Here is a 27,922-nt window from a genome sequence, read left to right as displayed (position 1 = left end):
ATTTTTGTGTGTGTGTGTGTGTGTGTGCGCCTTAGAATTGTACATTCATCTTTGGGGGTAGAAAAATATATACCGTATATATATATATATATAAAATATTATTTTTAATGCAGCTTTGCTCATTACAATCCAGAATCATGATTTCGGTCAAAAAATGATCAATTGTTCAGACCGAGGTGAAATTATTGAATATATCCACCAACCACAAACATTGGGCTAACAGGTTCTGTGAGACGACAGGATGTATTGCTTTATTGAAAAGAATGATGACAAACACTTGTAAAAGGTTCAGCACTGTCACACAAAAGTATTTACAGATTAAATATTCACTGGGGTTCTGAGCCGTTAGATTTTGTTGATGTTGGCTGAGGGTAGGGTTGACTTGTCCAAATCATCAAAATAACAATGAGTCAAGGCCTCACGTGTTGAGATCCGTTTGGGAGGATTGTAGGCCAACATTTTCTGTAAATGAGAAGAGAAAATATTACCCGTCTGTGGCGGGCGCACGCACCCCCAGCCTGAAAGCCACATTGACTTTATTGCTTTCTGAAAGAGTCAACTGCTTTGGGATGATTGATCTTATAAACGCATCAATATATTGATCACATAATACAGTCGAGCTACATCAGCTGACTGCACGCAAATGCAATTTAGGGGAAATGTTGACAAAGCTTCATTACATCATGGACCCAATTACAGTACATATAGTAGAGTACATCATAAACATTTTTTAAAGAAGAAAGTCATAAATACAAGATTGGTGTCAATTGAACAATTGATATCAATAAAAAAAAGTTAATATTACATTTTAAAGTACGATAGGAGACATTCAAACTCACATTCTAATAGCAACAACAAACATTCCTCCGCTGAAATACAGTATCTTAAATCTCAGCTTTAGGTAAATATATTCAACTTTTTGCCCTGGTGCACCCAATTCGATTTGACTCTCGGTCTCGGACTGGCTGGACTCTGGATGTTGCGCCAAGAGATCAGGACTGATCTGCTGTTCTTCAACTTCATCAATATAACAGGGAGAAGCATTTGGGGGAAACAACAGAGTCCTTCATGTATTACACCCCACCACGCTTGTGACAATGACTGCAAATGTTCGGTGTTGTGACAGGAGCACATCGGAGTTATTTGTGAATTCACAAAATACACAGGTGTGTGTTACCCTCTAGAAATTACGGTATCTCTTACTGCTCAACACGTTCAGACAAAGCAAACTATTTTGTTCAATTTCTCTGGGTACATTTAATTTATCTCTGAATAAGCCAAATGAATTTAGACTATATATAGAGTTTTGGAAAATAGCTCCTGATACCGTGTACGAATGAATAACCTTACTTTCAATAGGTCCAGACCATTCTTGTCCAGGTTTTTCACCGTGGAGGCAAGGTTGCCAGGCTTCCATTTTGGAAAAGTGCTTTTGTAGTCAGGTAGGCTTTCCACATCAGGCCAAACAACATTATCTGGCGTTCCCAATGTCCTGAAAACAAACAAACAAAAAACACCAATAGACAAGAGGTATTAAAAGGAAATTTGAAATTGAAACAACCAACCGCACTTGAAAATTAGTCGATCAATTATTTTCATAAAATGCATGCTTGTTGTGTATTCACAAACGAGGAAATCACAAAAATTAATGCTGTAGCACAGCTACAGCATTTATTTTCTGATTTCCTCGCTTGATTTTCTGAGTCCAGGTTTTCAGGTCACGTCTGTCGAGTTTTTTGCCTCACTCAAATTATCCTCAAATGAGGGTAGTTCGAGCGTGGGGTTTTTTTTCTCCCCCTCTCCCTCCCTTGTTTCTTTCTGACTTTCGGGTTGAGTGAACGCTGGCGCGTTTTGGCTGCCGCTGCTCAACCCGTATTGTTTTGTGTTTTTTGTTATTGTAAAGTGTCCTTGGGTATCTTGAAAGGCGCTTATAAATAAAATCTATTATTATTATTAAGACTAGGGCGGCCACTAATGATTATTTTAATAATCAAATTCACTTGTCGATTATTTTGGCTACGTTCACACTGTAGGCAAACATGATGTAAATCTGATTTTTTCTGCTCATGATTTTTTTCTCAAAGTCTGATCGGCTTAATTCAATTTTTTTTTCAAATCCGACCTGTGCCGCCTCATAGATCAGATATGTATCCATTTTTTTGCAATACGGCCACAGTCTAAATCATAGGTGTCAAACTCAGGTCCTGGAGGGCCGCTGTCCTGCATGTTTTCCAAGTCTCCCTGTTGCAACACACCTGATTCAAATGAACAGGTTCAATGTCAGGCTTCTGCAGAGCTTGCTGATGATCTGATAATTATAGTATATATATATATAGATAATAAGGCCAATTTTTCACCGTGTGCAAAGTTTGGCGAGTGCGCGCTCATCTTTAGTCCCTCAAAAATGCAATTCATTGTGGAGAATAATAATTTCTACAAAAACAAATAATTTTGAGAATAATGACATTACATCAGTCGCTGCTGTAGCCCTCATAAAAAGGTGTCTCAGGAAAATAATAAAAGTGCTTCAAGTAATATTTAGGAATAGTAACTATTCAACCAGATTTCAAGTGAGGTTTGTCTACTTTAACACTGAGTGGCAACCATGCAAAGACGTGCATGATTTGAACATGGAGAAGAAATCATGACATTGCGCTCTGCTTCGCTGCAAATGTGAACGTGAATAAGTACATAAATACAAGGCTGATTGTTGAGACTGCTACAGCGACCAAACTTGAATGTCTGGTACAAGGCCAGACAGCTACCCCCACCCATTGTGAAACTCTGAGACGACTGAAGGTTTCCAACAGCGAAACGTAGCGTAACGAAGATGGTAATGCGCCAAAGAAGGCAAAAGCAAGGCATGTAAATTGAAACTAAGCCATAGCTCAATTCTCAACTGATTTTCATGACTTTTTTGTTAACACCAAACCCTGTGCTATCAATACACAGCATGGATCCTTGATTTTCTTTGTTTGTGACGCTGTGGAAACGTGGCAATACAGACCGGATTCAATTTGTCTTACTCAACAATGACGACCTCCATGCCTACACAGAATGTGAATGGCAAAACATAATTTAGGAGATTATACACATATTTATCTACTGTATGTTTACTGTTGCATTAATTTAGTTGTTTGAAATAAATTGACATTACACAATTTGATTTGTACTGACTGTGTGCCGTAATCTCTCTGCATGAGATTTGATGAAATGAATGAAATGTTTTAAAGATATTTCTTATGCAAATAAAGGACATTATGAAGGAAGGTATGAAAGAAACAATTTCTCGAAATCAGCCATTTTCGTTAATTACATTCGCTTTGACAGCTTTGAGGCCTGAACAGGGACAATCCGAGTGGGATAAATCCAATTTTCCACCTTCTGTGAATACAGCATAAGCACACCACGTCATATCAAGCCACTCGGTTCCCAGAGTGCATTGTGTGGGGAAATATATTTAAATTATTAAATTATAAGGATGTTAATCCTGCTCACATACGTCTGTGTTACCATTAGTTGAATGTGTGCGCTCATATTTGTTACACTTTTTTTTTTAAACACTGTGTGACTTTAGGTTTCAATCTGCTTTGACTTAAGCAGTGCTGGTGAAAGCTAAACTATACATAGAAACATTTACATTACAAACTGTTATGTTATTTAAAAAGGAACACAGTTATGTAAATTTCGCTGTAACAGAATATGACTTTTTTTGCAGTATCTGCAAATGGGTAGACAACAAAAATAAGACCATGAACAATTGACCACTTTGGGTAACTGATTGACCATGAAAAGCTTTGATTGGCGATCACGCACTTTTTCACAAAAATCGGCCAATCACGATCGGCGGTAGATCCCTTGCTCTGGGTGGAGCTTTGCATTTCAAACACAAACTACCTGAAGATTCTAAAGAGCTGGTCTATTTCAGAGTCTCCTTGGAACAGTGGCTTCTTTGTGGCAAGCTCAGCAAAAATGGTGGCAGCGCTCCAAACGTCAACAGGAGTTGAATATCGGGGGGAACCCAGGAGAACCTCGGGAGCCCGATACCAAAGGGTTACAACCTGGAAAGATATCAGGCTGCATTTATCTCAGAGGACATTTGAGAGGATTTGTGTTACTTGTAGTCAATTTGAGGTAGAACAATTTTTTGGAGGAGGCATAACAAAAATGTACATTCTTATGCATATGGATGATTCCCACGCGTGCCTGCCCACCCATAGAGTGTAAAATTACACAAACGAGTAACTTTTCTTGTGTATTAATTGCTGAAACTACGATGAGGAGACATTCTGCAAACATGCCTTTTTGCTGATATGTTGATGATAGCGCAAAACATGGTGCCAGAGAGTTCTAGATGGCCCTCAGGGACAACACGAGCAGCCAGTGTGAAGGAATACTGATTTTTAAAGACTGTTACTAAGTATTCAATTGTTTTAAGTTATCATGGTTACGTTTCTTAATGTACCGTATTATTTTATGGACAATTAGTCTTTTTTTTTTTTTTTTTTTTATAATTTGATTGGGGGGGGGGCCTGACTTTTACTCTGGAGCGAACTACATGTGTGTGAAATTATTAACATTATTATGTCATTTCACATGAAACCGCAAGAGGGCGCTCCAAGCCTGTATTGATAAAGCGACCATGAGTCTGACGTCAGCGATGTAGAAGAGGAAGAGCCGCATCTTTTATCTCCAGAGTTGGCGGAGTTGTTTCATTGGATTCAGTGACACTGATGGTTCGGTGAACTTGTTAGCATGTTCTTTATCCATCCATCCATCCATTTTCCGAACCGCTTAATCCTCACTAGGGTCGCGGGGGGGGGGGGGGGGGGGGCTGGAGCCTATCCCAGCTGTCTTCGGGCAGTAGGCGGGGGACACCCTGAATCGGTTGCCAGCCAATCGCAGGGCACACAGAGACGAATAACCATCCACACTCACATTCACACCTAGGGACAATTTAGAGCGTTCAATCAGCCTGCCATGCATGTTTTTTGGAATGTGGGAGGAAACCGGAGTACCCGGAGAAAACCCACGCAGGCCCGGGGAGAACATGCAAACTCCACACAGGGAGGCCGGAGCTGGAATCGAACCCGGTACCTCTGCACTGTGAAGTCGACGTGCTAACCACTGGACTACCGGGCCGCCCACCATGTTCTTTATATTATAGTCATTTGAATATCTCTTAAGTTCCGTGAACGTAGCAGGCACGTTCTCAGTTCGTTGTTTATGCGTTACTATATCATGCACTTACTCAGCCTGTTGTTCTCTTTTATTTTATTTTAAATTGCCTTTCAAGATGACATGTCTGTTCTTGGTGTTGGATTTTATCAAAAAAATTTCCCCCAAAATGTGACTTCTACTCCATTGCAATTTATACTCTGGAGTGATTTTTAATCCAGAAAATACGGCACTAAATATTCTCCATTAGACTTAAAAATAATAATAAAATTAAATTAAAAATCAGTGGATTTCAAGAAAAAACATTTTGGATTTGCATTTTTAATACCACAATATTTTCGCTCAGTTATCACACCATCAGAAACTAATATCGGTGCATCCCGAGCCACCATCTGTAGTTTGCGATTGTCCTGTTCCATCTCGTTTACTCCTGTCATTCAATGTGCTGCTGGCTTTGAATAATTATTGTCAGAGCAGTGTAAACTGAAATGGCGTCTTACCTCATGGGTATAGACCCTGACAGGAACACCAAAGGCCCGAGCCAGTCCAAAGTCAGCCAGTTTGATAACTCCCTTGTTGTCAATCAAAAGGTTCTGGGGCTTCAGGTCCCGATGGAGGACTCGCCGACAATGACAGAAATATATGCCCTCTAAGATCTGGTAGAGGTAGCTCTAAAGAGGCAGTGACAAGAAGAATATAAAAATTAAAGGTGTTTGATATTATTAACAAGTATGAACAATGGCACGAAGAAATACACTATACAAGCTTACTGATAAGAACACTCAACTTGTTGTCAAGTAATATTTGAATAATCATACTGCAGATATATCTAATCACTTTCTCATGAAAGATCATGAAGTGTGCCATGGGAAATTAGCCAATTTCAATTCATTGTTTTTTCAAGATCTGGCAGTACTTTATCATTTTTCCCCCAACTAAATAGGCCAAGATTTACCACAGAGTAAGCACAAGTGTAAATCGAGGGTGTCAAAAATAATCGATGAATCGCCAACTAATTAATTTTCAAAAGAATTGAGTTATCGTTTAACTTAAAATTGCACTGTGAAGGAGATGTGCTAACCAATCATCCACCGTGCGACCTCCATTCAACAATTTTTTTAGAATGTAATTAAATACCAATCATGTGGATTTGGTGTAAAATGTATCATTTTTGAGCTACAGCTATGGATTATTTTAAATAATCAATTAATCAGTTAAGTTTTTACAAAATTTATTAATCACATTTCAAAAATATTAAATTTAGATCCACTTACTATTCTAAAACAGAATATTGCTTCAAAAAGACATAATAGGCAATTAAACAAATTATGATTCAGTTACTATGTTGGTCTGTAACATGTCAGAAAATAAGGGGAAAATAAAAGCAGCTGTGTGCAAATGTCCTCTATGGATTAAACACAAAGACTAACCCACAAATCCACTATTTATCAAATTAAATACGATGAAATTTTATGACCTGGTTGACTTTAAAATCACCCAATTAATGTACAAAGCACACAATAACCTGCTCTGTCAAAACATTCTGAAGTTTTTCGAAATTCGAGAAAGCAGCTATGATTTAAGAGGTACCAACTTATTCAAAAAACTCAAAACAAGAACAAACATCAAGCAAAGAAGTGTATCTATCAAAGGTGTTAATCTGTGGAATAATCTCAAAACGGACCTGAAAATGAGTAAATCGCTTGCTGAGTTCAAAAACAAATTCAAAAAAATAGTACAAACAAACTACATCAATCAGAGTTAAAATGATAAATTCTAAACATTAAATATAATGATAAATCAGAACTAAGTTGATAAATGGAGAAAGGTATTGAAATATCCATTATGAATACAAGAGAAAATTGACACAAGAGTGCCAGGGTGTGGATGTATAAAATCCTGATACAAACCAAAAGTTGTAAAAATATCACGGTTAAGGGTAAAGTATGAGCCTTAATGGAGACTTCTTTCCTTCTTTTCTGATTGATATTAAAATGATTTACTAGATATAAACACATAACACGGGGTAGGACTAGATAAGTCCTTTACTTCTTCCTACTCCCTTGAACATAATAACTGTGTTGAATGATGACTGATTTTTCTTTCCTTTTTACTATTTTATTTACCTTATTTTCTGTCAAATTATTACGGTATATGTTTTATGTTCAATAAACAAACCAAACCGAAACTACTCATTAACATAGAGCAGTGGTTCTTAACAGTTTTTACTGTTTGCAGCATTGTTTCTTCTTAGGATGTCTTCCAAATGAAAGTGAAAGTATGTGAAAAACTATGTGAAATCCTTCACTGAATTGACAAATCAAACAAAGTAAATCATGAATCATAAATCGAATCGGGCCTTATGAATCGAATGCATTTTGGAAATCTGAATCTATATCCAGTTCTCGGTTTTTCAAATGTCAGAAACACGCCTTGACTCATTGAACAATGGGAATTACTGACCAATTGAAAGGGTCATGGTACAAAAACGGAGTATTACCTTGACGAGCATCGGTTCCATGTACTGGCCAGAAGGGATGGAGTCCAGGTATTTCTTGAGGTCCATGGACAGGAACTCGAAGATAAGATAGAGGCGAGACTCCTGCATCAGGACATCTAAGAGTCTGTATAATGAAACACCCTTTTCAATAACACCGTGTGATTGTGCACATTTCTACATAGTGTACATTTACAAATGCTTTTCCTGGATTTACATGTCAAAATTTTCTTGAAAAGTATCGAGACCTAAAATGTACCAACTGAACCACCCAGGTCATGACTTGATTGTGTTAGAAATAAATAAATAACATGTCAAAACATTGCTTTCTATGTTTTCGAAGATTAATTGGGAAATTGCTCAAAACAGGCTCAAACAAAAAGGCAGCGAGAACAACTGCTGTGCACCGGGGAAGGGCTTATTTGGCGGTTATGCTCAAGTGTACGTTAACAATGCTCATCAGTATATCGAAAGTGGCAACTTCACTTAATGATATTGAACTCAAGATCGTGATCTCATTATTTGCTCTGTGTTGTGAGCCAAAATCTGAGGTACAAACAAGCTTCAGAAACACCACCGATATAGTGAAGTGAAACAAATAAATATCAAAAAATATATAAAATAAAATTAGAAAGCTTGATAGGTACTAATATATATAAACATATATATATATATATAACACAAATCTTCATTGACATATGTTGAAATGTAATATTTATTTGACATATTTTAACAGCATTGGAAAATGTTAAGAATGTTTGTCCTCCTATAGAAACCATATATCGTCAAACCTCGGTTTTCGAACGCCTCGGTTCTCGACCAATTCTGTTTTCGACCAAAAATTTCGAGTTTTTTATACCTCGGATGACGAACAAATTTCGGTTCTCGAACAAACTGAGCACACTTGAATGCACCACTTGACTCCTCTCGCCTTCCTTACAGGAGGAAATGACGCTTCCTCGGGTAGACGAGGAAGTGATTCTTCCTCGTGTCGCTTTCCATTGTGAGCAGAGTGTTAAATAAACTATTTTTTTTTTTGAAGAGCATGGTTTCGGTTTTCGAACAGCCTTCTGGAACGGATTATGGACGAAAACCTAGGTTTGACTGTACAAACAAAAAATATATTTTCACGACCCCATCTTTTTCCATTTTCAAACATTTTAAAAAGCTCCAGGGAGCCACTAGGCGGCGCTAAAGAGCTGCATGCGGCTCTGGAACCATGTGTTGCTGGCCCCCGCTGTAGGGCATAAATACTTCACTAAAAGAAATGGACAAGTGAAAGAAAGAGATCCTGGACCTAACAATTAACTATATGTGGATTAGAAACATTCGCCAGGGACATTTGCTTTTCTTATAACAGTTAAGGAAGGGTTAACCTACTGACCATTGTTGGGCAACGCTGGCGTACTCGAGTCTGGCTTCTGTTTAATTTTGTGCTGGAGGGTTACATTATTGTGTCTTTCGAATTTCATTGATTGCTATGTCCATTCAAATTAATCATTTGTGAGGTAAGATTAGAGGCGAGGAAATCAAGTGTTATTTTAAGGCAGGTCTCCTGAGACGCGATAGATCCCTCATAATCAAGAATTCTGATACTCAAAAGTATCATATTTAAAGGGTAAATGTTTGAAAACTATGCATTAACAATGACCATTAAATCAGCAGCTGTGTACTCCAGGTTTATTCAATAAAATAAATAGATCAAAATATGTTGTTTAACACCATTATTGTACTCATATGGCATCATGAATACAGCATACTGTACCACAAAATTTGGCTTTATACCTAACAATGTTAACATGATTATGTGTGTGTGTGTACTATTTATGTAAATAAACATATCAGTGGCTACCGACCCCCTTTATTTATACAAAAGCATGTAAGAGGAATTGAATGATTAAAATCATGTGATGAATCTTTTAAAAAATGACTTTATTACTATATTTCTTTTATTGTTTGCCACTCGTTCCTACCGACTGCTGTCAGGCTGCTGAATAAAAAATAAAATTACGTGAAAAACAATTGTAAATAGCACAGCCACCTATCTATATCTATATTTATATTGCACTTAATTGAACGGTGTACATTGAAACTGTAACATTTATTTTGTGAATGCAAACACTTTGTTTTTCGTCTATATACACAGTATATATTTTTTTCTTCTTTCTACCCACAATCTTGCTGCTGTAGACTGTAAATTTCCCCAGTGTGAGACAAATAAAGGATATCTTATATTTAGACTTATAGTATTGATATTGCTTGACGTCCTCATTGCAACCCCAAGACGATGCACTGTGTAATCTACTATCAATTTGACCAAAGAACCTACCACACGTCATTGTTAGTTCTACCGACAGTTCACATTTGTATTACTACACCTTGTGATTAATGTTTTATTCATAAACTTACCATGTTTACAACTAGTAACTTATAGAATAAGACTGTTTCATAACGATTAGCCATTAGATCTAATGACCAACTTCAGGTGCTTGACTCGGAATCGTGCCTCCCGTCGTATTTCTCTTTCGTGTTTTGTGAATACATCACACGTGAGCTTAGTGATACGCCCTTCTTTGGATGATTCGAATGAAAAATCTGACTGGAATTCCCAGTTCTTAAATCTCATAAGTAATACACCTTTCTGTGTTGTTTTTTTGCCGCCATCTCACTAAGTCATCCGCGCGCTTTCTCAGCGTGCAGACTAAAATAGCAACCCGAATGCGCACATAACGTTATCTGTCCGGCCCCCCACCACGAAAAAAAAAAAAAAAAAAAACACGAGCGTAGATGAGAAGAAAAACACTCACACACTACACCACAAACACACATACAGGCACAGTAAAATCTCGATTACACAGGAGCGATTTGATCGCGTCCAGTCAACTAGTGAGCGGTGATTTGTATGGGAAACGATTTTTCGTACAAATGATCCCACACAAACGACACACTACCGGGAACAACCCTTGTTTCCGGCAGTGTGTCGTTTGTTTCTCTGGATCATTTTTTTAAAAGAATGTTTTGCTCGCACTATCACCAGCGGGTGCTTTCTCATTTGTATGTCTGATAAAAATCACAATATCACCACATACGTAGTCTGGTTACAAACCACAAGGAAGAACACACATCTTTCTGCTCCTGTATGGCAAGTGTTTCCAACAACACTACCTTGAGCAGTTTCCCTTTTTAAGGCCATTCTGATTGTTTAGCACTTTATTTACGTCTTTGGGAAAAGTTCAATGTGTCTGTCAGCGCGGGACAAGTTTCTGCATTTATTCAAGGTGGCCACTTCTGGCATCTGTGATTGGAATAATGTATTGTATGTAGGTGGAACTGACACTCGTGAAATGTGGGGACAGCTATATGACGTGATTACACCGACATCAACTGTTCATTCTCAATTAAAAATGATGCTACATTTTAATAAATAAAATACAAACTTTAAACAGATTTTATTTTAACTTGACAAAAATGAAATGATTTTTGAACGTCGCAAAGACAACGGCAACATGTGATTGGATGATGATGAATGTGGAGGTGGAACTACCGCCTACATACACAACAGCTTCTGCCTTCAGCCGCGAAGGGATAATATTAGTCTTTAGATCACAGCAAGGGTGGCCCGGTAGTCCAGTGGTTAGCGCGTCGACCTCACAGTGCAGAGGTACCAGGTTCAATTCTAGCTCCGGCCTCCCTGTGTGGAGTTTGCATGTTCTCCCCGGGCCTGCGTGGGTTTTCTCCGGGTATTCTGGTTTCCTCCCACATTCCAAAAACATGCATGGCAGGCGGATTGACCACTCTAGATTGTCCCTGGATGTGAGTGTGAGCGTGGATGGTTGTTCGTCTGTGTGTGTGCTGCGATTGGCTGGCAACCGGTTTAGGGTGTCCCTACTGCCCGAAGATAGCTGGGATAGGCTCCAGCACCCACGCATCTCTTGTGAGGATAAGCGGATCAGAAAATGGATGGACGGATGGAAGATCACAGCAATTCACGATGCACATCGCCAATGATGGCTACGCAGCGCGAGAATTACAAAATCATCCATCCACTTGTCCATCCCAAGACCGTTGGCACATCGAAAATAGTAAATGAATATAGGTAATTTGCCGTCCCGTAGGCTGTTTTTATATAGCATGTTGATATATCAGAATACTGCACAGCACTACATGACAGTGTTCGTATGTCCGCAAGGTGAATATTGGCAAGTCGTGTTAAAAATTTTGAATGTAGCAAAGAATAAATCAAGACTACAATTATGATATATGAAGGGGAACTTCAACACTGTATACACTGCTCAGTTGTACATGCTTTATGCACACCACACACACGTCATGCGCAGGAGAGAAGTTAGAGTGACTGGTCACACAAACGATGATTGAAGCTATTGATTAAATTGTTCGGTGAACGTGTATATGAACTGGTTGGGTTCGGTACCTCGAACAAGGTTCAGAACCACTGAGCTAGTGTCATGTTGTTCTTCAGACACACCAAGTTGCCATTAATCAACTACAGATTCTCCACAAACAACAAACTTAATCAATGCATTGATCAGGCAAATGTGTCCAGTCGGAAAGAAAGATGACTTTTGTCGCCCCTGCCCCAAGGGAAAAAAAAGGTTTTTAAAGTCTATCCCCCCAAAAATGCATCACTAAAATTAAAAATAAGAACTGAGCCAGCTAAACAAACTTAGTGTACTGTAAGGCAATTTTAAAGGGTTGTAGAAGACCACATATTTCTGCACACAGTGAGCATACCTTACAACATTTGGATGCTTCAGCTCCTGAAGCAAGGAGACCTCTCTCACCGCAGTGCTGGGAACCCCTTCCTCCTCACTCTCCAGACGGATCTTTTTCATTGCAACAATTTGACCAGTGGCCTTGTGTTTTCCTCTGTACACCACACCATAGGTACCTGCAAGAAAAACGCCATTGGAGAAACAAAAACTGACTGGAGTGACTTGTATTGGTCGAGTAAAGTGGATGGGATCTGGTTGGTGAGTCCTGTCGTCAATAGATAGATATGCGTGCCTGAACTGTATTCCATTTCAGTAATGCAATAAAAACAAACCAGCTACCTATACACATATATGAAACTTAATTTATGTCAAGGGTAAAACAAACATTTCTACCAACCTTCTCCGATTTTCTCAATTCTCAAATAATCGTCCATTGCTGCCGTGAGAGGGGTGAAAACACTGCAGTTAGATCTGGAACAACACTGCAGGACGTTTTGCGTTAATTTTACCTTATTAGGACACACATTTTAGTTGGCAACACTGATTAATGTTAACATGCCATCAAAATGTATTATATAGAATAGAAAAACCTTTCCGAAATTAATCTACGTGTTTGAATAGGCATAAATACAACAATTCGGTAGTTATTCAACATTGTAACAATACACATTCTTGTGCCAGTTGTTTCGGTATTTTCTCGTTATGATTTTACGGACATCGAACGTTAACAAACCAACACAATCATAACCTTCCCATGAAGCCGCGAAGACCTCAACACTCGTTTAAATATACATTTCTACGAAATCACAACATTAAGAATTACTGAATTCGCTCTGAAACATCGATTAGCATTACCTGACTCGTGTCGTTGAATACGCTCTTTCTGGTAGAATACACGAACAGACCCCTGCATGAGCAGACTGTTTCGAATTAGACGCGATGCAACGTGAGATTCAAAATAGACCAATGAGCCACGGCGACGTTTTTCAAAGGCACCTATCAAAAACGGCAGTCTGTCATGTGCTCTGTGCTCGCGAGAACTGAGCGTTGTGAAATATTTCACAGTAAGGACTGTACTTCCTTTCCACGTATCCTATTTTTTTCACAATCTTTATTCCAATTTATCCCATCGTGGATGCAGTTACATATTCATGCACTACGTTCGACAAAACATTTAGTTCGGCAAAACAACAACGCAAGCCCACGTGACCAAACCCTAAACTTCCTCCGCATCCACAGCGATATCTAACACACACACAAACAAACACACACACACACACACACACACACACACACTTCTCTCTCTCGCTCTCTCTCTCTCTCTCTCTCTATATATATATATATATACAGTATATGTATATGTGTGTGTCTCTCTCTCTCTCTCTCTATATATATATATATACACAGTATATGTATATGTGTGTGTGTATGTGTGTCTCACTCTCTCTCTCTATGTGTATAAGCGTTATTTAAGCAAAGTGTCAAGCTCAAATTGAGAATTCAAACATTTGAATTGTATACAAAAATCACAAAATGTGTCAGGGAGGTTACAGACGGTTGTAAAAACCAAATACTGTAAGATAAAAATTTAATTAAAAAAAAGACTAACTCAGTTCACAAACTCAAACAATTGTGTTGTAAAGTTTGCAATTACTTTATGTTTTCACAGCTTTTAGTTTAGCACAAAGAAGTAATGTACAAGAATAATTCAAAAACAAAAAAAAATCAACAAAAGTTGGTTTCTTATGCATTCATTTGGATCTATAAATATAGAATTTTGTGAAATTACTAAGGTTTATTTCAGTTTTTCTCCATTGGTTTGGCTCATTTCTTAGACAGATGTCACACTCTTAAAACTATATGGTACCGGTAATTTATCCAAACAGTCTTTTAGTTTTCAGCTAGCCTGGCTAGCCAAACCCAGTGGGTGTGGAAAGTTCATCCTTATGGGCTGAAATATGTGCCACCAGAAACTGAATTACATAAATTGAACACACTTCAACACCTACTCTTCCAAGATGCCCATTGGGAGAGGCACCTCGTCACGCCTGTTCCAGAGGTTCTGAGGCTGGCTATCTACCTACCTAACTACCTACATACCTACCTTCCTACATAACTACTCAAGTTTGTATTCTGCTAATATTTATTCATGCTGTAAAACTTTCCCATGCCCGCAGCTTAACTTTGCGTCCTTGAAGCAATCATCACTTAAAATTGGTACACTCCTTCCTGGAGACCTTGTAGAGACGCACAGACCATAGGAATGCGCCATTTGATACAAACTAAGAATTGGTTTAGGAAAAACTAAAGTCCTGATGCCTCACCATGAGTTTTGGTAGCGTCCTTCTGATAATATAAATATGATGTGAACACCTTGCTTCTTTGCACTCGTGACCACCGCACTCATTGTCTGTAAACCGCGGGTGCCCGGAATATTCTGTTCTTAAAAGCTTCGAAGAAACTGTTCATCGACTCCAGCCTATTTTTGGATAACCAACATCCTCCTCATCCGAAATTCAACGAACACGCGATGGAAAGAAGGTCACTTTCCCCCAAACAACCTATCCATCCATCCATCGACATCCATTCATTCAAATCCATCCATTCATCCCAGTAAATCCCAACCATTATTGAGCCACGGCACACTTTTTTTTTCTTACTGGCATAACTGTGAATGTATTGTTAATGCACTTGTCACCTTGGAAATAAAGAAGCCACAACTCGACGGTAGTCATATAATTGACAAAGACCAAGCCGGGATAATGTTATATTGCTCTATGTTACACAGAGAGCACATTTGACAATAAACTTGATTGACTTGATATTAATAAGATAGAGCAACATTAATATCACTGTAAAGAAGCCACTTATAAGAACCGAGACAAATTAAAATTAATCAAATGGACATCTTCGAGGAAGGTCCGTGTGGCAGATAACGCACTTTCAAAATTTTCTTTCTTTTTTGACTCATTTTGCTTTCCCGCTCCGTCAACCACATGTGCCAAATCAACTTCTTTTTATGAGGCAAATATGAAAATGCAAAATGCCAACACAGATCAGGTTTCAAGTTGGTCCAAAATGCTGCTGTTCACGTCCAAACTGGAGTAAGAGGGAGCACATAATCCCTATTCTGGCTTCCCTTCACTGCCTCCCAGTGCATTTGAGGGTTCATTTAAAGATACTTCTATTTGTTTTCAAATCTTTAAATGGCCTCTCCCCATCTTAATTCTCTGAACTCCTCCACCCTGACTCACCTGCCACGCCGCCTCAGGTCTGCGGACCAGACGCTACTGGTGGTGCCGAGGCCAAGCGGATCTGGCCTTAGAGAGGATCGAGCCTTTTTTGTTCCCAGTGCAAGTCGAGCACAAAGTGCACTATCACTGTGTGCATGGGTGGAGTTTTCTTTCTTTTGGTATTTTGCTAGACTTTGCATATGTAGACTTGGGCGAAACAAGGCGTTTGCACCATTGTGGGATGAAACGTAGCATTTTCCTGGCCATTCGGTGCCTCCATCCCTCATTTGCATTCAAAATCAGGTTGGTCGAAGCGCACACCGGCTTGACATTGTGGAAACAGAAATAGAATCGCTGGGGTCCTTTCATGACATTGGCACATAAACTGCAAGACCTCACCTTCCGGACGATGACATTTTTCGCACATATGACATGGACAATTGGAGACCGCCTTGCAGGCATGACGCGTTCGTCCATTTATACGGTAAGTGCAGGCTACTTACTGTTACCAAATTACCATATGTGTCAGGGGTGCAGCACCTCTGAGCAGTGGGACGCCGAGTGAGGCGCATCGTGGTCCCAAACGCTGGACAAGACTAGCCACAGGAGTCCAAAATGAACTTGCATCTGTTTTTACATTGAGCGCACGGGTGCCAGTCTACCAAAATACAGCCCAATGTGTTCTTGTTTGTCCAATTTTAGAAACAAACAACCAGAACAGTTTTAAGTCTGTAACATGCATTTAATACCACCTCAAGCCTAAAATAAAGACAAAATGTTTTTTATACTTTACCCATACATTTTGTTAGTTTACAGGTTGGGATAACCATAATACTGTACATTATGAACAATGAAAGCATGCTCATGACTTGTAGGTAATAATATCAATACCACACACACAAAGATAAAAAGCGAGTAGAAGTACATCACCAAATCATGTTACGTACATCAGCAATGGGGACAGTCTTGTTTTTGGATCTCGAAATGCCATCTGTCCTTATTGTATATTTCCTTAGGTTGTCTCTGTGTGATATTAAAATTGGTTTGATGAACTGAAACCTTTGTGTGTGATAAATATGTAAAGAACACAGAAATCAGAAAGGGATCAAATACTTTTTACAGCACTGTCTATTGTCTTAGTGCTCATAACTATCCACTTTGTGTCTGTCTATGCTTGCTCTCTCCAATTTGATGGTCACCTCCGTTTTTGGGGATCTTTAGAGATGAGATGAAGTGGAGAAACACAGTTTTAGAGTGTAAGGGTTGGAACCGTCTGCAAAGAAAAACAGAATACTTTCATTACAGTTGTACTCCGCTGTTTGCGGGGGACAGAGACTCGGCTCGGCTGTTAATAGAGAAAATCCGCAAATAACTGATTGCGATTCAACTGCATTAAAATGTATATACAGTCAAACCTCGGTTTTCATCCATAATCCGTTCCAGAAGGCTGTTCAAAAACTGAAATTGTTCGAAAACCGAAACCATGCTCTTTTTAAAAAAGAAATGTTGATTGAACACGTCTGCTCACAATGGAAAGCGACACAAGGAAGCGTCACTTCCTCGTCTACCCGAGGAAGCGTCATTTCCTTGTGTAATGAAGGCGAGAGGAGTCAAGTGGTGCATTCAAGTGCACTCAGTTTGTTCGAGAACCGAAATTTGTTCGTCATCCGAGGCATAAAAAAACTCGAAATTTTTGGTCGAAAACCGAATTGGTCGAGAACCGAGACGTTCGAAAACCGAGGTTTGACTGAAAATTGAATAATAGGGATGCATCCCCAATAAGCATTTTCAATGAAAAATGTAACCCCACCCCTAAAAAAACCCAAAATAAACAAATCAAAAGCCAAAAACTACAACAAAATAACATTTTTAAAAATATTGGGGGGGGGGGGGGGTTGCACATTTGGTCGGCGAATTGGTGGATGCCAATCTGCAGGTGTGCTGGGGTCCACGTTTTATTGAACAAATACTTGTGATGAATGATAACGACTTGGGGCGTCCCGGTAGTCGAGTGGTTAACGTGTCAACCTCACAGTGCAAAGGCACCGGGTTCGATTCCAGTTGCGGCCTTCCTGTGTGGAGTTTGCATGTTCTCCCCGTGCCTGTGTGGGTTTTCTCCAGGTTTCCTGCGATTGGCTGGAAACCTGTTCAGGGTGTCCCGCGCCTACTGCCTGAAGATGGCTGGGATTGGCTGCAGCACACCCCGCGACCGGTGTGACGATAAGGCGGATCGGAAAATGGATGGATGGATGGATGGATAACAATTTGTTGATTTGCTTTCAGACAAGCAAAAGTTTGCTTTTGAAAATAGTTAATCCTTTTGCTTGTTTTAGAGCACAATATTGTTTACCCTAAATTTGCTTCCTTAGACCCTTCTCACTACTTGCCAGCCTCGCGTGATCCATTTGCTGTACTCACAGAGTTGCTCAGAATATTGGCCTGGCCAAGCTTTGTCACATGAGAGGAGTCACGATGTAATCGTTGAGTGAATTTGCCTGTGTGCATGCATTTACTGCCGTAATGACCAGAAAAGCTGCAAAAAGCCGTTGGGTGTTTTAATGTCCAAATTTGACTGGACATACAGTAACTGTCGGCAGAACAATGCCCATGTGGAATCTTATCTTTCATATAGAGTGAAATGCATATATGAGTTTTTACAGTATTTTCGGTAACGGTTCACAATATATATTTAAAAAAATGTCACTATTGGCCCATGTAATAAACAACTCGCCAGTGCATGCAATACGTTTCCTTTAGAATTGTATGTGCAATCGTACGCAAACTTAAATTTCCATCCAATAGTTGAACACTATCAACGGTAATTACAATTCATTAGAGAGGAAGACATTGAGCTTGCTTATGTTGCTGGAAAAAAACTCATTCCTTCATGAGATAATAAATATGTCATTTCTTTAAGTACCGGTACATGTTAAATATCGCAGCAATATCGATATCGCTATATTGATTAATCACATCGCATGTTTTTCCAAAAACGTGCAGCCCTAATTGGAGGTGCATTTCAGAAAAAACTTACTTGGTATCCTTATTTGGTAATGATTGAGAACAGTGAGAACCTCCACAGCTTCTGTCTTACTGTCAAATTGCAACAAACCAGATATTGTCTTGGAGGAAGCTGAAAGAAAAACATCAAATGTAGGATATAGCATCAACAGAAAAAAATATACTGTATATCCTCTCATACTTGCCATTCACATGAAAAATACAACAACAAAAATGATATTCAACTTACATTTGGCATCAAACATCTTGAATTTGACAAAGCCGGGCACATCATGTTCATTACATAACTGTTAACACATACAAAATAAGGAATGTGTAAATACATTTGCAGCAATACACTTCAAGTCATTCCATCCAGTGTTACTAATCCTTATGCTTGATGTACTGTAAGTAAGTCAAGATGCCAGACAAAAATTTAGACAGTACCCCTCCCTGGGCCATCACCTTATCGTGGTAGAAGGGTTTGTGTGCCCCAATGATTCTAGGATTTGAGTCAGGGGTGTCAAACCCATTTTTGTCACGGGCCACGTTGTAGTTACGGTTTCCCTTGGAGGGCCGTTATGAATTTTGGGAAACCGTATCAATATATAATCCCAATGTATAATCCCCTCCACATACTACATATACAGCGCACAACAAATTGATGAATAACACATTTTAAAATCAGAAGTCAAGATTGTGATTGTGGATTACATATGGCAATTTGAAATTTTGGTTCAGACTTTTGCAAGGATCATGGAACATGACATGCTTGATTTGCTTTCACGGGCCACATAAAATGATGTAGCGGGTCAGATCAGCTCAATGCCTGTACATTGAAGTTGATCCCAGTTGGTGAGATGTGGCCTGACTGAAGTCTGTGCGTATGCACCAAACAATAGTTAACAGTACCCATCAATTTTGGAGTCCTTGGAGAGGGTGCTGGTGAGCTCTTCCCCAGGGCACTTTAAAACACAGCCAATGCCAAGGACATATTTTTATGTCTTTTAAGAATCCAGTTATTCAATCGCAGGTATGAATGCTTTTGTTTTTTGTTTGGGGAAAACTCAGAGTTTGGATTTGAAATGCATATTTGGTGACACCAGCTGTGGAATTGCTCTGATTGTTGACATGTGTAAATATAAATATATATACACACACATTTAATTATTTGTTTAAAATGAAACAGTTTTGTATCTGGTAGCCAAACTGCCAAAATTATGACCAAAGTAATTCTCCGATCTAGTACATTTGTTGTTTTATATCGTACTTTGGTCAAGGTCATGTTGAAGGTCATCTTTATTGTCAAATATGCTCTATGTACAACATAGAGCACAGATGAAATTTATTTCCTCACAATCCTCAGTGCAAACATGCAGTGCATTAAACACACGCAGCTAAAGATAAGGCAGCAAAACTAAACTGTATAAAAATGACATATATAAATCGAAACAATCTAAAAAATAATTGCAATGAATGAATGAATGAACAGGAATATTTTCTAAATGCATTGGAGACATTACAGTCATAGTGGTTACTTTGGTCCACTGTGAGGATTGGACAACAGCAAAAACATACTGTATTTAGTATTTACAACAATCATACCCTGAGCAAGTGGTCCTGTGATATACATGAAGGGACGTTGTAGTAGTGCAACACTGCAGATGGGGGTTGAATGATGTTTTTGGAGGCCTGCCCAGCACTGCTGAAGCGATTGTTCCTGGTCATGGCAAAATCCTTATAGCTGCTGCTTCCATCCTCTAATTCAAAGAACTGGCTGGGGATCACTGCATGCTGTTTAGATACACTGCACAGAAAATTGCGGAGGTAAACTGAGGAAATCCCTCAAATCTAAATCCATGTAATTCATTTCGTTGGAATAAAATGCCCTCATTCGTGTTTTAAGCAAGGTTTTTAAGACAAATAACATAAATAAATTAAAATAACATCGTCATTACATAATGGAATCATGAGAATTTCTGTGCATGTTCTTTCTATGCTTGTTTGGGTCATCTCGTGATCCAAAAACCTATATTAGGTCCATGTCAAACTCTCTTTTAAGGGTGTAAGAGAGGTGAACTGTTATCTGTCTTTGTGTCTCAAGGCTCAGTCATTTGAGTGCTTGCTTGGTAATTTTCACATCGCCTCTCTCTTTGTAACACATACTGTATGCAACAGCAGGGCTGTGCCGAAACCATACTGAAATCAAAAATAGCGATGCTCTAAGACTCAAAGCTGTGTCATCTTTAAATTGGCAGGACAATGTCACACGCTCTCCGACTCAAAGAGATTGGGCCGCCATTCCCGATCCAGCTATTTGAGCGCACTCACAATCTTACTTTAATTATGATGATGATGATTGTTATAAGTGAATTAAAAAAAAAAACAAGCCTGAGGAAGAAACGTGGTTAGGACCAACAATAATCCTCAAAGTGAAATGGAATCTTTTCAGCGAAGCGGTTGAGAACAGAGATGGAAATCGCAAAATCTATTTGACATGAGTGCTTCTAAAAAAACTTGCCCAAGGCACATCGAAGGTGTGAATGCACCTTCAAAGTCACCAATTTAAGTAAAGCACGGACAAAAACACAGGGACAATTTACTCTCAAAAATGCATCTACAATATTCTTTTAAAATGTAAAAAAATATATACTGCTCCAAAAAATAAAAGGAACACTGAAACAACACAATGTAACTCCAAGTGTTCCCTTAAAAAAAAAATAATAATAAAATACATGATTATAAACATGTGGTTGTATTACATCATCACCCTCGCAAAATAATAAAGTTATATTTTGACAAAAGTGTTTTAATTTTTTTGCCTTAAACATCTCAGGAAGCTGGCCATCTTCAAGCTACATTCGGCTACATTCTTAGTTAAAGATATATAATATAATACAATATAAGACGCTATCATTAACTCGTTCGGTCGTTCATGTTTTCTTCAAAAAAGAAGAAAAAAGAAACAACAAATCATTTACATTCGTATTGAAAATTTGAGTAATGGAACCCATTTACTGGTCATTTGCAAGGAAAAAGATGTGATTGACCATTCAAGTAAAGACTGACAAATCTAAGAAAACTCACTTGTAAAACATTGTTTCTTTTTAACTGAGTCATGAAAATATCGTTTGTGCGGCAATTATTTCAGGCCGAGTGTTTTTTTATATTCTCACCAGACGCTGAGTCTCTTGCCAAAAACTTTGATGCTGTTGAGGTGCGTGATTGCTCTATCCACAGCATAATCATCCCCCATCTCAACCAAGGCTGTGCCAGGAACACTCTTCATAAACTTCACCTAAAATCACTCACAGTTAACAACCGCATTATAGTTACAGTGTATGTTGCAATGAGTAGTGCTTTTGTGATTATCCCTGACATAAAGCAATTGATAGTGAATATTTCAATTCCTTTTCACTTTCTTTTTTTTTGGTTTATGTTTATTATCGTCACAGTCTGCAGTTGAGCTGCTTTTCTACTGCATGTTAGTGCGTATTTGAACTGAGAGTCGCCGCGCGGAATTGAAACAGATTTACATGAGACAGGAGATGTGAGCCAATCTCTTTTTTTTTTCGTCAATGGACACGACAGTTTCTTGTTTGCTTTCAAACTTAGCTTGAAGCAGCCGTTGGCACATTATGAGCGTGACGTCTCTGATCCACTGGTGAAAGGACACTTTGATTCTCTCCTCTTTCATCTAGAACTGCTTCAAACAACAAAGCCTATGGAGGAAAAGTGGTTAAGATCGCATGACTGTCCGTGTCTTATGCTATGTGTTGTGTTATGTTATGTTATTTTGTTATTTTATATTAACTGTTCTGTAAAGCGCTTTGTTACAGCTGCAGCTGTTGTGAAAGTGCGATATAAATAAAAATGTAGTATATTGTATTGTACAGTATAGTGACTGACCTAGTCAGGAATGTACTTGTTATTGATGCATTTTCATCATCAAAATCATGTCGACTGTAATATTACGAGGTAGGATTTTTTGGGGTTGCAAGAATACCCGAACACTACAGAATGGATGACATACACCAATTTTAGTCTCATTTATTGAACAGATCTTTCAGCTGTATTGTAGGGTTTTTTTTTCAAACTATCATTTATCCATATAACGCAATTGAGAACAGCAGTTGTTGCCCTGCTGGTAGTTTGTAACAACAGCAAGACTCCAGCTGCTATCACCAGCTCTTGGCAGTGTCCCAGCAACTTGCTGGTCCTGCTGGACGGTTGTGGCTCAGTTCGTAGAGTGGGTTGCTCAGTGACTGAAGGTTCAACTGTTTGAATTCTGGCTCTTTTGCTTTTAGCAGCTCTTATCGGTGACACCAGCAAGACCAATACGAAAACGCAACAAAACCATGCTGGTCTATGCGGTTATTTATTTATTTTAATCAGGGTTGTTAGGAAGTGCGAGGTCCAACGTGGCGCCCCAGTAGCACTGATGAAAAATTGTAGCCATCCACAGCAGTGGTACCCAACCCCCGGGCCGCGGACCAGTGCCGGTCCGTGGGTCATTTGATACCGGGCCGCACAGAAAGAATAAATAACTTACATCACTTCCATTTCATTCATTTCGGAGTCTGATATATATTTTATTTTGAAAATAATGTCACTCTTGACGCAGGTCAAGGCGCGCTTCTCGGTCATGTGATGGGTTACTGCCAAAATGAAACCAAGGAGCTAGCAAAATGAGTAAAAATCAAAGGTCTTCGGAAAGTTTCTTTGGGAAGGGGAAAAGGCACAGCCAGGAGACAGAAAAGGAGCCTACCACTTCCAAGAAAAAGAAGGCTACATTTAATAGACAGTATCAGGAGTCCTACTTAAATACGGCTTTATCTCAACAGGAGATTCCTACGCACCATGCCCACTCTGCATATTATGCGGCGATGGTGAGACGTATTTTTCATGCACTTTGTATTTGCGGTGTATCTTATTTGGAAGGCACATTTGAACATTACCATAGCGACCAGAGAGTGTCGCGGCCAGATTGGACGTTCCTCATGTTTATTACTACAAAGGTTCTAATTTTCCAAAAATAAAATCATGGTCAAAAAATAGTCAAGCCAGACCTACCTTTTCAATGTTACCGTACAGGCAGAACAGGTTGAAGATACGGGCGCAGTTCATCTTCGACGGATGGAGGCCACTCACCATGGCAACAGAGCTGGGGGCGTAGGAAGAGTAGGATGCCTGGGGCAGAGGGTACGACACTACATCTGGAACATCCACCGAGGTCAATTTGTACCTGCTGCTGCTAGGCATAGGCAAGAGGGAGGAGTGTGAACCTGAGAAAAGAGAAGAGAGACCTGCAGCTCATTAATCTCAGTTCTGCAAATTTATTTTTGAATTGAAAAGAATACAATTGGACACTACAGTTGTTAATCTTAAAATTGTTGGCGGACAGCCACAAAATAAAATTCAAAATAAACAAATGAATACTGACTCTTTTGGTTTCAATAAATTTCATAAACTGCACAGCTTTTGGGAATTTTGTCATCACATTTCAACAAAGGATGAAAAATAAACAGTAGTGGTTCTTTAAACCGTACAAATGTTGAAGAGACTGGTATCATTAGCTTCACAAATTAAAATGTTTGTAACAGTATAATAATAAATCTACAAACCAAACATACAACCATCCATCCATCCATCCATTTTCCAAGGGCCGCGGGGCGTGCCGAAGCCTATACCAGCTATCTTTGGACAGTAGGCCGGGACAAGTCCTGAACTGGTTGCCAGACAATCGCAGGGCACACTTTGACAAACAAACATCCACGCTCACTTCACACCTAGGGACAATTTTTAGTGTTCCATTAACCTCCCATGCATGTTTTTGGAATGTGAGAGGAAACCAGAGTACCCGGAGAAAACCCACGCAGGCACGGGGAGAACATGCAAACCACACGCAGGAAGGCCGGAGCTGGGATCAAACCCGGTACCTCTGCATTGTGAGGCCGACGCGCTAACCATTCGACCACCGGGCACCAAACATTCATTCTTGGTTATTTCTGTGTGAACATACATATTTACACGATCTGATACCCACTACGAATGTATGTAATGAGTCTTACCATAATTGTTGTCACCGGATGACGATGGGTGCTCACCTAAAATGGCCTGTCTTTGCCTACCCTTTCCGTGATCTGAAAATGAATGCGCACACACACAGCACGGCTCTTAAAAATCCAGTTGGGAACAAAGTTACCAGTCACCTAATGTTTTCAACAGAATTGAACAACTGACAATCAAGAGGTCAAAACACTGACTGACCAAGGCAGTCAGAACAAGTTCAACTTGAACCCAAACTTATACAGAAGGAAGAGTACATCTATCTTTCATTCAAATACGAACTCATTCGATTTTGATGATTGATTGTCATTTTGCAGGTCTTTTCCGTGGAAAATTGTGGATCTTTTCATCAAAGAAAAAGTCAATAATGGTCACTGTAATAACATCCATCCATCTATTACTACACCGCTTATTGTCACTTGAGTCGCGCATGTGCAGGAGCCTCTCCCCAATTGACTGTGGGCTAGAGGCAGAGTACACCCTGAACTCGCCAGATAGTCACAGGGCATAAGCACACAAACAACTGTTCATAATACATTACAACTACATTTATGGACAATTTAGAGTCTTCAATTAAGATTAAGATATCCTTTATTTGTCCCACACTGGGGAAATTTACAGTCTACAGCAGCAAAATTGGGGGCTAGAAAGAAGAAAAAAAACAGTGTTTGCATGCACAAAAATAAATGTTTCAGAAGTTAATCTGTCATGTATGTTTTTTTGAACATGGGCAGACAGCGGAGTATCTGGAGAACACACAGAAACTCACTGATGCGTGATGGGCTAGAGCCCAGATATCAACCACAAACCTGAGAACTGAAATAACAGAGAAAAGTTTAAAAAAAAAAAAAAACAAACAAAAAGAAAATGATGACATTTAATTTACCATGATGTATTCAGCATTACACTACTTTAAAGTGGTTTTATTTTTAATTGAACATCACTAATTTTCACGATGAAAGATAATAACTACTAACTAAATCTATTCAATAAAATACATGTTGGCAAAATAAAATGACTTCTTTCTGTTCAACAACAGGGCATAAAAACAAATAACCATATTTCCTTCTCCAGAAAATGTCACGGAAATAAATAATGCTTGTCAAGATCACAAGACACAAGAAATCAGGACTGAAGGAGGATGACAGCGCTGTAATTGAAGGAACCACAGTGTTGTGACTGTGTTTTGACTCGGGTTCTTGATGTGACTTGCTGTGGTCCTTTATTTTATCCTCTTTATTTTGTCATGTAGGATTGGGCATGGCCTGATGTCTCTCTGTATTGAAGCTCGAGTTGCTCGGTGACACATTGTCAGAACGTCAGGTTTTCTTCCATGCCTTTGGCTTCAAGCCCCACTCTCTGTTGTGACTTGTTATTTTTGTACATAAGGACTCTCTGTTTTTCCACTTCTGTGTCCTGTATTCTTCTGGGTCCAAAATTAAGCAGCCCGCGCTCAGGGAGCACTGCTCAGCAGACATGAGCAACTCCTGGGGGAGATGATGGAATCTATTCAGAACCTTTCCACCACCGTCAACATGATGACAGTCCAGTCAAAATCCAGCGCTTTGCCGCAGGTATCGCCATCTGCTCCGACCCATCGCTGCGCCTCAAATCGGGCAGTGATCGTCTCACTGGCTGCTCCTTTGCCTTCTCACCGGGAGCCCAACATTCCGTCACCCCGACACTATTACGGGGATGACTTGTGGACGATTCCTGCTGAACTGTTCCTTTGTCTTCCAGCAGAAACCTGGCGTGTATTTAGATGATTGCGTTAAATTCACCTATGGTATCAACTTGGTTTGGGGAAGAGCAGGGAGGTGAGTGAATTCCTTGTGGGAGTCAAAGACATTGGAATCATTTGCCTCTTTTTCTGCAGAGATGCAGTGAGTCTTTGATCAGCCCTTCATCAATAAGTCATCTGGCAAACATGCGGCCTCTCAGTTAGCTGCATACTAATTCAGGATTTTTGAGTGGATGGAGCTTTTGCAAAATCAGCTGTCGGCTCGATATGAACTCGGGTCTCTTAGCAGTTAAATCTTCCTAGTGACTTGTATTGACAAACGGCATCGGATAATGCCGCCAGAACGCCAAACCTTCTCGGCTCGTGAATGCGTCCAGCGGGGTTTTGGGTTGGGTCGTTGATGTTTTCAGTTGCTATGGTGCTTTATCTTGTCATATGTCACATATGATTGGGCATGATCTGATGTCTCTCAGTATTTAAGCTTCTGTTGCTCAATGACAGGTCAGAACGTCAAGCTTTCTTCCATCGTTGGTATTTTTGTGTTCTCCATCCAGCCCTCTCTGTTACTTTTTGCGTGTCCCGTCTGCTTCTGGCTTCAAATCCTGCTCCTCACGTGACACACAGGCACAGGTTTGCTAATTATCTGGTCATTTAGCTTATTTCTCAATGAAGTTCTGTTAAAAATTCCTGGATGCAATGCTATTGTGGTTGTAATACAGCATTGCTTGGGTGTGTGTCTCTTCGTGATGGGTAGGTGTGTTTTTGTTGTCCATTTTGTTGTCCTTGTTGTCACCCCTGCAATAAACTCTTTTCGTGTGACTTCTTATCTGCGTCTTGTGAACATAAAAAGGGTCTATTCCAATCAGATTTTTTTTTAAATCCCAAAATACAGTGATCCCTCGCTATTTCGCGCTTCGTTTATCGAGGCTTCAGTGCATCGCGGATTTTTTCAAACATATTCATAATTTATGTTTTATTTTTTTCATATACATGGAGCTGGAGGTGCTGTATATGTTGCTCTATGTGACTCGCTGTTGTTTTGCAGCTTCTCGCGGACCGTTTGCGGACTTAATAAATAAGTAAATATATATATACACATTTTCCGAACCGCTTGATCCTCACTAGGGTCGCGGGGGGTGCTGGAGCCTATCCCAGCCGTCTCCGGGCAGTAGGCGGGGGACACCCTGAATCAGTTGCCAGCCAATCGCAGGGCACACAGAGACGAACAACCATCCACGCCCACACTCACACCTAGGGACAATTTAGAGCGTCCAATCAGCCTGCCATGCATGTTTTTGGAATGTGGGAGGAAACCGGAGCACCCGGAGAAAACCCACGCAGGCCCGGGGAGAACATGCAAACTCCACACAGGGAGGCCGGAGCTGGAATCGAACCCGGTACCTCTGCACTGTGAAGCCGACGTGCTAACCACTGGACCACCGGGCCGCCATCATCCAGCAATAATTGGTTT

At 39.6% G+C, this 27,922-nt stretch overlaps 2 protein-coding genes across 6 annotated transcripts in view; both read right to left on the bottom strand.

Moving 5' to 3' along the window:
- Nucleotides 1–224: 224 nt before the first annotated feature.
- On the bottom strand, nucleotides 225–13,454 carry cdk1 (cyclin dependent kinase 1). 2 transcript variants are annotated; one of them, XM_086122558.1, is made up of 8 exons: nucleotides 13,264–13,454; nucleotides 12,806–12,844; nucleotides 12,428–12,584; nucleotides 7,679–7,802; nucleotides 5,679–5,849; nucleotides 3,898–4,061; nucleotides 1,351–1,492; nucleotides 225–462 (listed from the first exon to the last, which is right to left on the bottom strand). In XM_086122558.1, the coding sequence occupies exons 1-8, from the start codon at nucleotides 13,319–13,321 to the stop codon at nucleotides 346–348; spliced, it is 972 nt and encodes a 323-aa protein (XP_085978684.1). In that variant the 5' UTR covers nucleotides 13,322–13,454; the 3' UTR covers nucleotides 225–345. The 2 variants fall into 2 exon arrangements, with proteins under 2 accessions (XP_085978684.1, XP_085978685.1); XM_086122559.1 differs by having other exon boundaries at nucleotides 12,806–12,890; nucleotides 13,264–13,354.
- A 2,908-nt stretch (nucleotides 13,455–16,362) lies between these two features.
- The window catches only part of hnrnpll (heterogeneous nuclear ribonucleoprotein L like), a 28,129-nt gene continuing 16,569 nt past the window's right edge, over nucleotides 16,363–27,922 (bottom strand). Inside the window, exons 8-15 of one of the 4 annotated variants that reach the window (XM_086122373.1) lie at nucleotides 24,713–24,784; nucleotides 23,887–23,947; nucleotides 23,715–23,805; nucleotides 21,818–21,939; nucleotides 20,247–20,448; nucleotides 18,892–18,949; nucleotides 18,676–18,774; nucleotides 16,363–16,914 (exon numbers count right to left, since the gene is read on the bottom strand). In XM_086122373.1, the coding sequence (XP_085978499.1) occupies nucleotides 16,859–16,914; nucleotides 18,676–18,774; nucleotides 18,892–18,949; nucleotides 20,247–20,448; nucleotides 21,818–21,939; nucleotides 23,715–23,805; nucleotides 23,887–23,947; nucleotides 24,713–24,784 (761 nt within the window). In that variant the 3' untranslated portion in view covers nucleotides 16,363–16,858. Of the gene's footprint in view, nucleotides 16,915–18,675; nucleotides 18,775–18,891; nucleotides 18,950–20,246; nucleotides 20,449–21,817; nucleotides 21,940–23,714; nucleotides 23,948–24,712; nucleotides 24,785–27,922 lie in introns of all 4 variants that reach the window. The other 3 variants (XM_086122374.1, XM_086122371.1, XM_086122372.1) reach the window with 3 other exon arrangements.

This window comes from Hippocampus guttulatus, chromosome 10 (assembly GCF_054856545.1).
Source record: "Hippocampus guttulatus isolate MCC_2025c chromosome 10, RoL_Hgut_1.0, whole genome shotgun sequence".
Classification (NCBI taxonomy): Eukaryota; Metazoa; Chordata; class Actinopteri; order Syngnathiformes; family Syngnathidae; genus Hippocampus; species Hippocampus guttulatus.
The sequence above is the reverse complement of the archived record's forward strand: the minus strand, read 5'-3'. Positions and strand labels throughout refer to the sequence as shown.

Excerpts from the sequence above, each read along its gene's own strand:
- cdk1 (XM_086122558.1), bottom strand. The coding sequence starts at position 13,321 with ATGCAGGGGTCTGTTCGTGTATTCTACCAGAAAGAGCGTATTCAACGA. Across the intron at positions 5,850-7,678 it reads TGGAACCGATGCTCGTCAAG|AGCTACCTCTACCAGATCTT; the intron begins GTAATACTCCGT and ends CTGCCTCTTTAG. Across the intron at positions 1,493-3,897 it reads CAGCTCTTTAGAATCTTCAG|GACATTGGGAACGCCAGATA; the intron begins GTAGTTTGTGTT and ends GTTTGTTTTCAG.